The sequence below is a fragment of the Eumetopias jubatus genome, unplaced genomic scaffold (genome assembly GCF_037043125.1).
Source record: "Eumetopias jubatus isolate StellerSeaLion01/CBP00866 unplaced genomic scaffold, mEumJub1_p1.0 scaffold_11, whole genome shotgun sequence".
Classification (NCBI taxonomy): Eukaryota; Metazoa; Chordata; class Mammalia; order Carnivora; family Otariidae; genus Eumetopias; species Eumetopias jubatus.
The window spans coordinates 2,739,648-2,755,995 of NW_028274817.1; the positions used below are offsets into that span (position 1 = coordinate 2,739,648).

General features: G+C 46.6%; 1 protein-coding gene across 5 annotated transcripts in view; it reads right to left on the reverse strand.

The window, feature by feature from the left end:
* Positions 1–16,348, reverse strand: part of MTM1 (myotubularin 1) — a 95,287-nt gene that overhangs the window by 48,553 nt on the left and 30,386 nt on the right. For all 5 annotated transcript variants that reach the window (XM_088028603.1, XM_028091966.2, XM_028091967.2 and 2 more), the window contains 2 exons: positions 6,305–6,415; positions 2,210–2,311 (listed from right to left, as the gene is read on the reverse strand). In XM_088028603.1, the coding sequence (XP_087884729.1) occupies positions 2,210–2,311; positions 6,305–6,415 (213 nt within the window). The remainder of the gene's footprint in view (positions 1–2,209; positions 2,312–6,304; positions 6,416–16,348) is intronic.

Below are 16,348 nucleotides of genomic sequence, written 5' to 3' on the forward strand. Positions count from 1 at the left end.
TGTGTGCTTGGAATGTAGGGTATAAGCCATGGGAAGTCACTCAGTTTGTTTTTGTTTTTGTGGAGAGTGGGACATAGTGACATGATTGTAGTTCAATTAAGAAACCACTGGCAGCACTCTGTAGAATAAATCGGAAGGAGAGAAACTGAAAGAATTGAAGCCAGTTGAGAAGCATGGGTTAAAATAGGAAGCCCAAGTGGAAATGGGAAGAAATATGTGAGAGTCACTAATAAGTAGAACCTATAGGATTTGGAACGGATGTAGCTATGGGAGGCAAGGCACAGGGAGAATAAGACACTTGACTTCAAGTTCTCAAACCTGAGCAACTGGGGATCCTCCTCATTGAGGGGCATGTAGGCTGAAGAGCAGGTCTGGTGAGCTGTGAAGAGGTTGGGGGAGACAAAAAACTTGTGATGCTCAAGGACTTCCAGAGGAAGATATTTGAGAGTTAGGCTGGTTACATTCACTGGAGGCCAGTGTCGGTGCTAGGTTTCAAAATCACCCATATGGCAACGACAGCTTATGTGATGGGATGAGACGACACCATCAAGGCCAGGTGAGTAACATAAGAAGGCAGCTGAAGGGGGGCCACTACAGAGATGGTCCACGAAGGAAAAGACAGAAGCAGTGGAGCCTGGGAAGGACAGTCAAGGTGGCAGAATAACACAAAAACCAGGACTTGCTAGAACGGGGTGCTCCAAACCGCTGAATGCTGGGGGAAGAGCAAACAGAATGAAGACCGAAGTGAGCCATTAGATGTGGCCAGTAAGAGGGCCTCAGTTCCGGGAAGGTACCTACAGTAAAGCCGGACACTGAAATGGGTTAGAGGAATGAATAAACTGGAGATGAGAGCAGACTAGCTTGTTCTTTCCAGAAGTGTGGATGGAGGCGAGAGATGGGCCAGTAGTTTATTTTATTTTTTTAAAGATTTTATTTATTTATTTGACAGAGAGAGACACAGCAAGAGAGGGAACACCAGCAGGGGGAGTGGGAGAGGGAGAGGGAGCAGCAGGCCCCCCCGTGGAGCAGGGAGCCCGATGCGGGGCTCAATCCCAGGACCCCGGGATCATGACCTGAGCCGAAGGCAGACGCCTAAGGACTGAGCCACCCAGGTGCCCCGGGTCAGTAGTTCAGAGAAAACTGGTCTAATACTTTTTAGGGGAGTAAACCCTAAAAGAGACAAAAGATGGCAGAGAAAGGGGATCTTATAGGAGATGGACTGGGGCCTCTGCTCCTTCAAACCTGCTTTGTGAGCCATTCTTCAAATTTCTGATAATTTGGGGCCAGAAATGCAAAAAGCCCAAGATAGAACATGTTCCTTAACTGAAATTTCGTGGATTAGACTTACATTCTCCCTTTCATAAATATTCCAAAAATGTATTCTTATAAAACTCTTTTTGCCCTAATCATTAAAGAAATTGTTTAGTACTAAAATAGGTTTTACATCACACATTTAATCAGAAACTGAGAAAAGGCTGAAAATGTGTTCAACTCTGTATCATTACATTTGTTTTAAGCATTACATTTGAATCTGTAATCAACACATGACTCATGAGGAATACTTCATAAATTTCTCTAGACCTCCAGTCTTTATATAATTGTCCCTTCCATCAACTGTGAATTTCCTTTGCCCGGAACAACTCCTGATAAAATTTGGGAAGAGAGAAACCTTGTCTCACCAGAAAAAAAAAAAAAAAAAAAAAAAACACAAATGATCTCCTCCAGCGGCATACTCATCCTAGACTCAAAGTAAAGGCATATATATACATATACACACATATACACACACATTTTTTTTTTTAAGAATTATTTCCTTGCTTTCCCCTTAGCAGGTGCTTGCCTCCAAGTCTGTTTAGAGCCGGGCAGAGGAGAAGGAGAGGGGAGAGAGGATGCAAGCAAGGCCTGGTGGCAAAAGGAAGGTGCCCACAGTCCGCCTCCCTGCCTCATGCCTTTAAAGAGGACGAGCCAAGGCCAGGGGCGCGCTGGGGGAGGGAGAGCACAGACCACCCTGGGTGACGCTTCAGTCACCTGAGGCGGGCCATCCCATGCAGCCTAGCGGAGGAGAGGCCTGCTCCTCCTGGGAACGTTTCAGTCACCTTTAATAAACACCCTGGGCACACACAGGACGCCGGGAAGCACAGAGTAGAGAGTAAATGAAAGGGGAGACACCCGAGAACCTCCAGGCGCTGGGGAGAACCCTGGAATTTACCAGACTGTGGGCCAAGGGAAAGGCGTATCTTGTGAGGATCTCAAACATATCCCTTCTGCTGTGGCCTTCCTGTTTCAGCGCGAACCTCAGGTTTCTCATGTCCTGGGGGGGGGGTGGGGAGCAGAGAAATTTGACAGTTCAGTCTTCAAATAAAGTGACATTCCTCAGCAAAAAAAAAATCTCTTCAACTAAAGGAGTGGAAGATTCACTTACCTGAAAGGGCAGTTAATCTAGATTACTAAGAAAATCACTTTGTTTTGTGTGACATTTTGAAATATCCAGTTAAGAATACCTCAAAATACTCTCATCGTAGGCACGAATGTAAAGACAAAGCAACCAGTGCTAAAGAGAAGACAGAGCTAAAGTCATTTTATAACAAGAAAAATCAAACCTTGCCTTGCACACCATCTACGGTGTCTCTTTACTTCAACCGGTTTCTGCAGTATTTTGCCTATAAAAGAGTATTTTATTCACAGAACTTTTCAAATGTGTACCTGCTATCACATGTGAGCTCAAAATTGTCAAACATGTCATGAAAATACGGAAGCTCTCTCCCTCTCCCTCATGCTCCTTTCAAGTCTCATTCTAACAAATCAGGAAATGATTGGCACTTTAAGCTCTCATACAAGTAATGGAACATATTCTTCCCATCAAGTTGACTTGCACAGTGTTCTACATAGACCACAGTTAAGCACCCCTGTGCTTTCAGGAACTAAACATTAACGCTCGAAACTGGATTTTAAAAGGGGCTTTGAATACATATCTTTTCGCTAAGCAAGAAAACCTTCTCAAACACCGAAACCAAACCAAAAAAGCTCCCTGAAATATCAAGTTTTATTACCTATCAAATATATAACATTCTATCTTACTTTCAAAGCTAGGGTTGTTTCGGTTGTCTCCTAAATCAATCATTGTGCTGTGACCGAGTGGCTGAGCACTCAAAACACCAATTCAATTCAGAAAAAACGAGAGCCCCGTGCCGGACCCTGGGGGGATGTTAGGAGGCAGACAGCTGAGCTGGTCCCTGCCCTCTTGGATGTCACGATCTTTACATTCTTTCCAAGTGCTTTTTCATTTAGCATCTCAGGCGCACACTTAAAGCTTCCTAAGTCTTTGGCATGAAGGACTAGCAAAGGCCTTGCCATTTACAGGACATCCCAGAATGCCACTGGCAGAGGAGGCGGTATAAAGAACTGGACCCAAAGACCTCTACTGAGTGACCCAAGACTGCTCACTCTCTATACAGATGGCATCTACTGGGCCTTGCCAGCTCTAGGATTCTGTGCTTTCACTTTTTAAAAGCACAGAACTGAATAAAATCCAAAACCCAATTCACAACATATTCCAAGAAAACTGGGATATTAGTTATTGGCTCATGATGCAAAGCAGTAGTCAAATAAAAGGGAATAATCATCTCAATGAGATGACATGCCTCGAAAGGGTTTACAACCGAGCCATGAGCACAGCACTGGATAGCCGAGGATCTGTGGGGCTCAAAGACCTGTGCAGAACTTTCCTCCTAACAGCCTGGGGTCAGCTGATAACTCCGTAACATCACTGTTCTTAACCACTTGGCCAGAATTTAGATCATCTCTAGATAACCATTTATTTTGATCCATCAGTGATTCCAACAACTACTTTCTATGTGCCAAAGCACAAGTGATTCAAGCAACTTTCTTGTTGCCATCTGATTCAGATGTAATTAAAGGACAGAAAAAATTACTACCTCATCTTGCCAACAAGAAAATTGAAACAGAAAAGGCAAATGACTCACAGGCGGCAGCTCACCAAATCTACAACAGAAATATGAGCATATCCTAAGTGGTAAGTTCCACCTGGTCTCCTTAGAGGCTGAGTCGTCAGGGGAGGGCCCCTGAGAAAGAGCCTTGTGGCAGAAGAGCCTCACAGCCCCCCTCGGCCTGTCTGATAAGTGGGTCACATGGCGATGCACCAAGCCTCGCTATAATAAATGAGTCCGAGTAAACACACCCCAGTGCAACAATACTGAAGGGCTGATTTATGGAGACATCATTTCTATAACCCATCTCTAGAGAAACAACACCCACTGCTGCTGACCTCAAAATACCACAGTCTTTAAAACGAGTCAACAGGGGTGAGGCATGGAAGGAGAGAGGAGGTTTTGCAGTGGTTAAGGCTTGGCTTTGGTTTTTTTTTTTTTTTTTTTTTTTTTTAAGGCTCCGAGTTGTCAGCAGGGGCTGATGTGGTGCCTGGGGGTAAAAATTCACATATTCAGAGCTACCTTCTCCTCTGCTGCTAGACAACATCCACTGGGACTTACATCCCCCAAGTGAAAGACGCTACAGGCAAGCAGAAATCCCTGTGCACAGAGCTGGTAGGACCAAATCCGTAGGGCTTAGAACGACCGGTCTCCCTAGAGCAACACTGGGGCTGACCTACAAGACGGGAGAGTCCATCTCTCCCCCACCACAGCAGGTTCCCTTTCTATCACCTTCCGGTCTGTTCCTGAGAACGTGGGACTTGACTCTCATAACTCGCAGTTCTCAGGGAGATAACGGAATGAAGAGGCTGAGCTACAGCACCGTTCTAGGCCATTATCTTTGGGCTCAGTGCGAATTCCAAGAAATCTAGATATGTGTAACATTTGGGAGTGATGCCTGGTGAGTTGTCCCTAAGCACCCTGTTTTTATAATAAACAGTCAAAGGGTAAGAATGCACTTTATTTTATTAACTCTGGGGGGGGGGGGACTGATATTTAAATACAAATTCTTCCTATTGACAAGGCAACAAACAGGACTTTAAAAAATTCTATTAGAACTAAAGTCACTTTCAAAGTCATCAATATTAGCAACCCAATTTTCCCTTGAGTACTGTAATATAACACTCTACTCCCATGGATCCTTTTATGCAAAAGGCAAAAACACTTCCTTAAAAGTAAATCCCTGTATCTCTAGGCCCCAAAGTGAAGACAGTAGCTGGGATCATACATAAGGCATTTAAGGTAGCTTGGATTAAAACAAAAACCAAAAGAAGCCAAGGTGGGCAGTGATGGAGAATTTCAGTTCAGGCCTAGTGACCACACAATCATTTGGTTTGTGATAGAGTGTACTAGTTAGTCTTCATCTTTTATAAACTGGAGACAATAAAGCAAACATACCATATTCATAACCAAAATACAATTATAGGAGATTAGTTTTAAGAAATCACAGTGCCTGAGCAAAGGTCACATCTCCCAGACCTAGCTGTGAGAAGCAATGGAACAGATGAGCTCCAAGCCCCTTCGAGCTCTTTCTGGGATTGGACATTACTCTATTCTATTATTATTCTATTTGGATTGTAACCATCTGACACTTAAAACCTCGAAAGGAAGTTTTCTTGCCAGAGGTTTAGCCTGTTGTCTGCAAAACGATCATCTCACTGAATCTGGATCCCAACCTTGCCATTTGTTGGGTAATCTTAGCTCGGTGACCTAACTCTTCTTAGGCTCAAGGCTTTGTAATGGTAAAAGGGAGACGCCACTGTCCATCTCAGAGGGTTGCCCTGAGGCCTGAACGCAAAGCACCTAGCATGTGTCTGCACCGACAGAGATGCTCAATAAACAGTTATTATTACAGCTGGGTAAATGTTATTAACATTAAATCTCTGCCACCCACCATGCCAAAGCAAAATGTTAGGCAAAACGTTGCCTCTGAAAACTAAGCAAAAGTTACAAAGGTTGCTAGAGGCACATCCTGTTCACAGAGGGTAAAATCTCTCACATTTCTCTTTCCTTTCACGGTGTGAAGATGTCTAGCTGGTAACACATCACATAAAGGGACACTAGGAGCAGATTCAGGCAAAAACTAAAAAGTGTGAAAATTCTATCTATAAAGTTTTCTTCCTATCCAGTCAAGCTGACAGAAGGACAGGTCTGAGTCCTCACGGGTCTCTTTAATAGGAACTATTTCCCCAGGAGGTTTTGGAAGCCTGATCACAAGGGGAGAACCATTCTTGGGCCTTAGATGAAATAGGGTCTTTGATTTTATTTATTTTTTTTTGGTAAACCCCCATTAACTGTTACTCCGTATTCAACACTAATGTGTCTTTTTTCACGGAAGAAAGTACTGAATCTCTTACTTTACAAGTAATATCTAGACCATAGGAATTTTCTCCTCTACTTGTCGCGCCTCCCATTTTTTCAATTCTGGAGATCACACCCAGAGGAACATCAAGTATTAGAGCAGAATCCTGTAATGGACAAAAATGCAAAAGTCAGTATTTCTGTATCATTAAAACATAAAAACACTTTTAAAAAACCATATGCTTTAGGGCACTTTTACTTTGGCCCTTTTTGCCACTTTCTATGAACGAAAATATGATACAGATCACATGTAAAAGAGCAAGCATTACAATAGCCAGTTAGGCAGCCAAAATGCATCCCCAAACATTTGCCATTCTGCAGTGCCTACAGAATAAAGACGAAACTCCTAGGGACACAATTCAAGGGCCCCGTGGTGTCGCTTCCAGCTGGTCTCCTGCAGGCTTTTCTCCCACACCAGCCTGCACTCCAAACTACGTGAAAACCTTCACCATTCCTCAAGCACGATCTACAGTCAGGCCTCTGTGCTTTGTGCATGGTGTTCCCTTTGTCCAGGATGAGCCAGGTTTCCCCAACTACCAGATGTTTCCCCATGGCTTAAGCCCTGGCCCAACAAACGTCACCTCTAACAAAGCTCCGCTTCCTAAGTAGACAGAACCAAACTGACCACTCCTTCCTCTGAAGTTCTACAACGCTTGGTTCAGACTGCGGCTGCATGGCTTGTTTTACCCTGTCTGCCAGAAATGCGCAGGTCTATATTCCCCACACCAGAAACCAAACATCTGCAAGTAGCGCCTAGCTGAGGCCTGGGTGCGTCTCCCTCAGGAGAAGGGCCTGGATGCACAGTGATGCCGCTCCATCATTCCTCATCCAATGCTGGGTGCAAGGGGGCCGGCCGTACAAGTGCCGGCAAGCCAGAATCGCATGCGTGACGTCACACCAGTCATCACGAGCTGTCAGCAGCCGCCACATACGGAGTCAGTTGTCTGTGCCAGGCGCTGCAGTGGGGGCTCTGCACGCCTCATCTTTCTGATTTTATCCTCCCAACCAATCCGGATGTTGGTGTAGTATTCCCGTTTCCTGATGTGGCAATCAAGGCTTTGGAAAGCTTCCGTAACTTGCTTGGTAAATATGGGGAAGGTTTGAGATTTGAGCCAAGGTCTGGGAACACACATCAAAAGAGCCAAATGGTCCTACCCTTTTGCCTCCATAACTGCCTTCTTAAGGGCTTATCTTACAGCTACTGCACAACAGGACGAACAGTTACATGTGTGAAGATGCTCCGTGGAGCCAGAGGGGGACGTCAGGGTGGAGAAAATGACCGTGAGTCAACCTGAAGGACTAAGCATGCAGCTCTGAAAAGAATTACAGTACATGGAAAAACAAGCTTAAGTGGAAAAAAGCAGCATACAAACTACACTGACTACAGTAATGTAAGATATATATTCATGTGGTCAAAGATAGGGAGGCCTACAGAAATTTGTTTAAGTCCAGTATTTTCTTGAGTGCTGTGATAACTTTGATAATAAAGAAAATATTTTAAAGCTGTTTATTGAAGTTTTGTCCTTTAGAAGATGTTCCTTGTGGGGGATACAAATAAAGTTTAAGTTTTACCTGAAATCCTTCTCCTTTGTACAATACAAAAAGTAAGCATTTCTTTATAGAATATAAATATAGCTCATGGGTATTCTAGAAATTCAAAAAGTATAAGAATGGGGTGCATCCATGCCGTGGAATACTACGCAGGTACCAAAAAACAAGGAACTGTGGATGCACAAAACGACGTGGAAGGCTCTTAAAGGCCTCATGCTGAGTAGTAGATAAGGCCAATTTCAAAAGATCACGTACTGCAGGGAGTCCATTTATGACATTTTGGAAGTGACAAAATTATAGAGATGGAGAACAGAGAAATGGTTGCCAGGGGTGCGGGAAAAGAGGGTGTGACTATAAACGGGCAGCAACAGTTACAGATCTTGATTGCTAGTGCGTGGTTCCATGACTTTATACATGGGATCAAATGTCACAGAATTATATACAGAAACCTATGAAAAAGTGAGTGCATGAAACACTGGTGAGGTTCAAGTACAGTCAGAGTCTTAGTGAACTGTATGGTGCCACACATTTCCTGGGTTTGATCAAGCAATACAGTTATTGGAGAAGCTAGATAATGCACTAGTTTTCCAGGTTCTTGAGCGTCCATAATTATTTCAAAATAAAAAGCTGAAGAAAGCGTGAGAGCACGGTTATCATGGTGTCAAACGGAGTTTTGACATTTATTAGCTGGATACCTTGCCCAAGTTACTGTACCTCTCAGCCACATTTACCTGTGAAGTAGGGATGATTAAAGATCACGGACTTAAGCACCTGGCATGGTGCCTGTCACATGGTCGCTAGGAAACAATGGAATTTATTATTGTTATTTATTATTATTTATTATTGTTATCACAAAGAGTATCTTAGCATTTGGAAGACGTAACTGTGCTCTAGAAATGTAGCGGATCTTGCAAGCGGCCACATACAGGTCTTTGTCTTTGTACCCATAAGGAGGCATTTTTTAGTTGTTGCCATGGGGTGAGACACCTCCCATGACTAAAATCCAAATGCCTAGAGAAAAAAAAGACACTACTCAGTAACTGTGTACGTTCACAGCTGCATATTATAACATGTTTACTTCTCAATACAATCTAGTTATTAAAAACATACCATCAGGAAAGCTGTTCTGTTTGGATTGAGATTTAGGAGTGTCCAAGTGTATTTCTAAATGTCAAACTTATACCTAAAAACACATAGATGAGACACTAAATAAAAGTCTGATACTCTAAGATCAACATGGAAGCAAGAATGTAAACAAAACAGATGAGACCTTACTGTTCTTTGTCCTTGTGTAGAGGAAATTTTATAGCTCTGATTACCCTGATCCGACACAAAACAGAAAATGGGACAACTGAGGAGAACCGGCCAGTTCCTGACCAGAGGCGCCCGCAGTTTAATGAGGCTACTCGCCATGTTCTCCCCGAATGACAGGTTCAAGATCAGATAACCCAGCAGACCAAACTGGAAGATCCAGAAGTAGGAAAATTAACTCTGTAGAAACCTGAGTTGTTACCATCTGAATATTATTAAATATTTAAGAGTTCTCAAAGGTCCATTCTAACTCAAAATTCTGTACCTCTAAGGATCTAAAATAGTTGAGAAGTAAACAGAACAATCTAAAAAAGATGCATTCATTTACCATCTCTCTCTTGAGTGCATACTGAGTAGCAGAAACCGTACTGGACGCTAGGAACCACAGAGATAAATGAGATGCAAGTGTTGCCCTGATGGCAGATAGGACACATGTGCCCAAAGAGCCATGATGCCATCACAGCAAGACAAAACCCACGTCCAGACTAATGGGATGAGAGGTCAGAAGAGGGCAGAACAATTTCCTATTGACTGGGTCTCATGAAGGTTCTGTGCAATGGCAATGTTAAAGATGATCCTTATAGGATGGAATAACAGCAGATGTAGATTTACCTTCCAGAAACAAGTTAACAGTGACATCAGCTACACGTGTGGAAAAGTATGGGGATTTTATATATAAAAAACAAAACAAAACAAAAAACAAGTGGATCAGGCTTAAAATAGGACGGCAGGGGAATTCCCCGGGGAGCACTCCCGGGCTGGGATCAGGGTGACACAATGACAGAGCAGCGCTTTTTAAAGATTCCTTTGGCAGTCCTGAGCCCTGTGCAGTAGCAAGGAAGGGACGACGCCCATTCCTTGGGACCCTGGAAGCTAATGACTTAGGGCAAGCTGAGAAGGTAGGAGAACCCGAGAGTGGAGTGACCTAGATGGGAAGCAAAAGAAGGAGACAACGAGCCCCTGGGGAAGCATCGGCAATGCCTCAGATTTAGACCCAGACAAGAGATGTGAAGAACCCAGAAAGGGGTTTTGGAGAAGGATTAACACTGTCACTTTGAGATACACCGGCTTGGAGGTTATGATAAATTAATCAAGTACAGATAACCGGGAGGCAGCTGGAATTACAGAACCGGGAGAGAGATTCCAAAGGCTCCTCAAACTCAAAACGCCCACAACGAACCACATGATGTTTCTCTCTCCAAATTCCGTCTTCCTATCTCAGTGGCTGGTGCTCCATCTGCCCAGTTACAAAAGCTGGAAACCTAGGAGTCCTCCTTGACGTCTCCTTCTTTGTTATCCCTCATCCAATCTTGCACATTTACCTCTTAAATCAATCTTGAACCTGTCAAGCCCTCTCCAACTTCTCTGGACCACTGGAACAAGCATAGCGGTCTCTTTAATTGGACTGTTGCTCCCCCAGAGCCTGCCTTCCACACAGCAGCACAGGTGATCGCTGACAAAAGTCAATCTGATGCTATCATTCCTCTGCTTAAATCATGTCCAAAACTTCTCACTGCTCAACTCCAAACACCTCCATCCTGAAAGGGTGTACAAGGCCTTAGTCATCTGGCCCCACCCCCCTTTCCCTCCTGTCATTCGTCGCCTTTCTCCTGGCCCCCAAAACCCAGCCACCACTGGCTCATCCTTTCATGTTCCCCTTGGTCTCAGTGCCTCTCGCTGTTCCCTCAGCTGATTCTCCCCACCCAGCTCCTGCCAAGCATCTAGGTAATTCCTATTCATTCTCCAGACCAGGGGTCAAACATCATTTTCTCAGGACAATTTCCCAGGCTCCTCAAACAGCTACACTCCTATACCACTTGCTCCTGGGCTACTCACGCTCGGCACAACTTGTTGTTATATACCCGGCGTGTGATTATCTGATCAGTGTCTGTCGGTCCCATCAGAACGAAAGCTTCATGAGGGAGAGACCATGTCTGCCGTGCACACCACTAGATCCGAGTGCCTGGCACAGTGCTTGGCACACAGTGGCCTCTCAAATGGTCAACGAATAAAGAATGAAATGAAGTCTGGTAAAGAAAGACGATGGTACTCTTGGGGAGGGGGGTAGCAGGGATCGAAGACACAGAGACTTGAGCAGGTCTGCAGGGCGGGGTGGGGACAAAAGAGCCAATGGAAATCACAGATGGAAGATGCAGAATGACCGAAGGGGCACTACGGCTCTGAAGGAAGTAAAAGAGGAAAGGAGACAAGGCTCAAGTAGAGGAATTTTGTTTTGGAAAAAAGGCAACCAGTCCCTTCCCCTCAGAGATGGGGAGGAGCGCATGGGTGAAAACAGACAGGAGCAGGTAGTGAGGGGGCCGGTTTCTGGGAGCTCAGGGAGGAGGGGTTTTAACTGTTCAGCAGAGCAAGACAGGAGGCCAGCTGAAGGACATGGGGGGTTGGCCAGTGATGCGGTGGGGGATGGGGGGAGAAGTCAACTAGGGATTAAAAAGAATTGCCCAAGCAGGGGGAGACCCTGAGGTCTGAAAGCCTGCACCTGTAAAGGAACTAATGCGCTAAATCTATGTGACTTGCAGAGCAGGGCCCAGTCACCCACAGACTCTCAAGTTTGGGGGCTGGCAAGTTGGGAACAACATGGCAATAAGGGGCAAGGGAGCCTAAGTCTCAGTGGGTATTGTTTTCACCTGAAAACAGCACTCATTTTGCAGCAGCAATATAAGGAGATGACTCAAGACTGAAGTTTAACAGAATACCTGTAGTATGGATCCTATGTTCCCACCGAAGTTCTACTCAGACACATGAGGATGTCTTATTATAGTCTTTTTAGCATTATTTCAGCTCCCTTGAAATGAAAAGAGGTGCTAAATCTACTAGACTGAAGAGCCTAAAGAAGGACAATCTCAAAAAGTCTCCACTGTATTTTCATGAAAAGAAAAATACTACAGGTATCCCTGTCGGTCATCCTCACAATGAACTGGATGGGCCTCCCCTTTGGGAAAGAGTACAGATCTGGCTCTGAATGTCCATAGCGGGAGAGGGCAGTGTTCAAGGCTCACAGCTCCAGTTGCAGCCAATGAGAGAGATCATGGAAGCTAAGCGCTGCCATACTTGTTAGATGCCCAGCTACTAAGTGGCATGATACCTAGCACCTGCTCAAAGCTCATTTCAGAACCGAATATTTGAGAGACAGAGTCTGACTGACACACAAGCCATCCATCCATCTTAATTCTCCAAGCCCTGTCTATACACTGATAAGCCATCGAAAAGCTAAGTAAACAGACCTCATTTTTCTCGTCCCTCAAAGAAATACCTTTACGAACTACAGATGAATGTGTGTTCCATCTTTATAGAGGGTCTTAAATGGTACTAAAGAATCTTTGGGTAACACTCTGCCTGAAGAATGGAATCAGTATGTTCCTACCTTTTAGAGAGATTTCTCCTTGAATTGAATCCAGGAAGAACATACTGTTTCTGACTTACTGTCAGAAAATGAAAGGTGTGTGCACAACACGTTTCTCATCTCATCAGCATCACTCAGCTGGAAGGCCTAAAAGCCTCCATTCCTCTAGCTACCACACATCTGCCACAGTCCGTTCTAGTTTAGGGCTGTGTGGAGTGACCGGGAGCGAGAAATACCCACTTGCAAACGGGATTACCTCTGGGGTGAAGGGGAGATGGGGTTTCTTCAGCTGGGTGGTGGATCCACAGATGTTTAGGTTATTCTTTATAAACTTCCTATCTTAAGTATTTCAAAATAAGTTTTCAAATGGGGTGGGGATGGATGGGTGCTCTAGGTGAAAAAAAAAAAAAAAATGGCTTGAAGAAAGGTCCAGAGGAGAAAGCAGAGGGTTTTGTTAGGGGTCAGTAAGTAGGGCACCTGAGCTGGAGCGTGGGGTGGGCACACAGGAGAGAGGTGGGAAGGTGCCGCGTCCCTAACTCCCCGGCTAAGGCATAGGACATGAGGGAGGAAAGGAGCCACGGAGAGTTTCTGAGCACGGGGATGGTGCAACTATAAAGAGGGCTTCAGGAGCCAGAGAGAGGGGAGTGGGGAGAGGCTGCAGGCAGGGGGGCCAATGTGTGGCCCCTGCGATGGCCCAGGACAAGACCTTGGACTAGGGTGGGGCACAAAGGAGGACAGGGGCAGGGATCCCAGGGCCACTGGGAGACAAGCAGCACCAGCCCGAGAAGTAAGAACACCAGAAGGGCGTGGGAAGGGAGAAGGAGCTGAAGACTCCCACCTTGGCCCACACATCTGGGATGGGAGGCAAAAAGCCCAGCAGTCTTGAGCAGGCAGTAAGGAATGAGAAAGGGGGTAGGCCCCTGGGTAGCTCAGTGGGTTGAGCGTCGGACTCTTGCTTCCAGCTCAGGTCATGATCTCATGGATTATGGGATCGAGTCTGGCGTCAGGCTCCATGCTATGTGCAGAGTCCGTTTGGAGATTCTCTCCCTCTGTCCCTTCTCCCCCTCCCCCCACCCCGCTCTCACTCGCAAAAATAAGTAAGTATTAAAAAAAAAAAGAGAGAGAGAAAGGGGCCAGAAGAAAGGCAGCCCTTGAAACCCAAGAAAGCCCGGGGTGACCAGGGGATGGCTCTGTCAGCTGTGGCCGGATGGGGGACAGCGTGTGGAAAGGAGCGCGGCCAGCAGGCGGCGTTCTCCTGACAGAAGAGGATGCTGCCGGGGAGCAGAGGAAGCCCTGGGGCAGAGCAGACCCCTGGGAGGTGGAAGGAGGAGCAAGAGACCAATCAGACTAGCATCTCGCCACTGAATGGGTTCCCACCGGGGCTCCCTGGGACCTAATGACCACCCTCTGTGGCCTCTGCTCATTCTCTATCCTGCTGAGCCTTGCAGCATTCCGTCCGTGGTCCCCTCCCTTCTTTTCTGAGTCTTTTCTCTTCTACCGACTTCCACCAAAGCCTTTGCTCAGATTTTCTCCTGCTCCCACCGCCCCTGCTTTCTCTTCTCAGTTGGCCCTGGGGCTCCCCCCCCCGCCCCCCCGCCCCGGGAGAATGTTCATGCGCCTCAGTGCGCATCTCCTTGTCACATCTTCTTCTCGGGTAATCGCGTGGATGTATGCGGCTTTCACCAACACTGACGTGCTAACAACTTCACGAGCTTCAGAGTCACGTTTCCAAATGCTTCGGAGACTTCTCCACTCGGTGGCTGTATAGTTATTAAGTCCACATGTTCCAAGAATCCCCGGGGACTCATCTCCGACGTGTTCCTTCTCCAGTGAGGTCCATTTCAAAGGCAAAGGATCACAGGCATCATTCTTGACTCAAGTCCTTCCTCTAACTCCCGCCTACAAACGGCCACCCCATGCTCCTGAACCTTCTGTGCTCTTCCTCCTGGTGCAAAGACAACTGTGCGAGGCCCTGGCTGCCCACCTGGACAACTAACTTTTCCACTGCTCTCCCTGCCTCCAGTCTCCCTCCCTAATCCGTCAGACACACTGCAACTGGACGTCCCTTCCAGAAACCCACACCCAACACGTTGTGGTCCTCCCCATAAGGTGCGCACTGCTGACCCGTGACTTGCGAGACTCTTGGGGCGGACTCTTCTTCCGGCGTCATCTCCTGCCACCCCACTCCCCTTCCACCCTGTGCTCCAGCTCCAACAGACCACTCAGCTGTTTCCACAGTATGTGGTCTTCTCCCTATCGTCACACAAGTGCGAGGGAAACGCTCTACCTGATATGCTCCTCCCTCTCTCCCCTCCTGTCCAGGAAATTGTTACCATTCTTCAAGACTCAGTTCAAATATCACCTCCTCTACAAAGCACGCTAGGACTCATCACTCGGCTAATCGCCATCTCCCTCATAACCTCGCAGCATTTTGCAACCACTGCAGGCTCTGTCATAGTTCACCCCAATTACTCGCCTCTGCATCGTTCACCAAGCTCGGCGTTAGTTCACCGTGCTGCTTGCTGAAGTTTCTGGAATAAAGTTATGAGCGCATGAACGAACAAAGGGTTACTTCGCCTTTCTCACCCACTATAGCAGCTGAACCCAAAGTGTTCCTGGAAAGGAAGCTGAAGCAGTCTTCCCCCTGGCAGTCTACAGATTACCAGGGTATTCCATGCCTACAGTGCCCCCGCCAAATTCCTGAGCACCCTCAAGGTCAAAAGGGGGCTATGACATCTCCAAACTCCAGAAACAAGGTTGGTATTCGAGATGCCACAATTTAGTGAGGTCCGCATGGCAGTCAAGCCACAGCGATGAAGCCTGTTCCCTCCCGAGTTCACTCACAGAGTACGTTTTTACTGAGTGCCTACTGTCTACTGGACACTGTGCTAGCTAGGCACGGAGGATCAAAAGGACTCAGCATTAGTAAAGGCCAAAGACATATGGCAGCAAATAAAAAAGACCAGAGTTCCTTCGTTCAGCAGCCCGACTGACCATCTTCAATGTGCCAGGCTCTGCCCTCCACACTGAGGGGACACGGGTGGGGGGCGTCGGGGGAAGACAGACAGACAAGCATCCCTGTCCTCAGACAGCCAAGGAACAAGATGAAGCAGTGACATGTATAAAATAGGAGGCGGAGGCAAGTGCTCAGGAGAAACAAACAAACATGGAAAGGAAAGAGGGCATGTTGGCGACGGGGGGGGCGGGGTGCTCACGAGCACTAAGCGCTAACAGAGAGGCGTGCGAAAAGGCTGTGGGGACACGAAGAGGGAGGGGCTCCTTCACAGGAAGCTGGAGGAGGCTCCGAAGAGGGCATGATTGTTGAGGTGGGTTCTGGACAAACAGCATGGGCAGCAGTGGCGGGAGTTGAAGCAAGAGAAGTCACAAGGATTTTTATGCCATGTAAAGGAGAGTGGATTTTATCCTGTGGGCCACAGGGAGCCAATGAGAGCTTTAGACTGGAGAAGTAAGCTGGCCGGCCTAGTTCTAAGGAGGATCACTCTGGAGGCAGCATGCAGGGCAGAGTAGAGGGGGGATGACCACGCAGGAGGGCCACAGTGACAGTCTAAGGAAACAACCACTGTGCTTCTACTGTCCTGGGGAACGGGGCAGGCAGGAAACCTTGCCCTTGACACCTCAACGAAGTGGGACAGCGGACTCCCGTGTCAGACCGCGCTCCTGCAGCAGTGTTTACCTACCTGAAACCAACAGGTGTCCGCTTCAAAATGCCAATAACGGGATAGCTCTTTGTCAAACACACAGTGTGCAGCAGAATCCACAACTGATGCTCTTATTTAGGGCTTTAAGAAACACTATG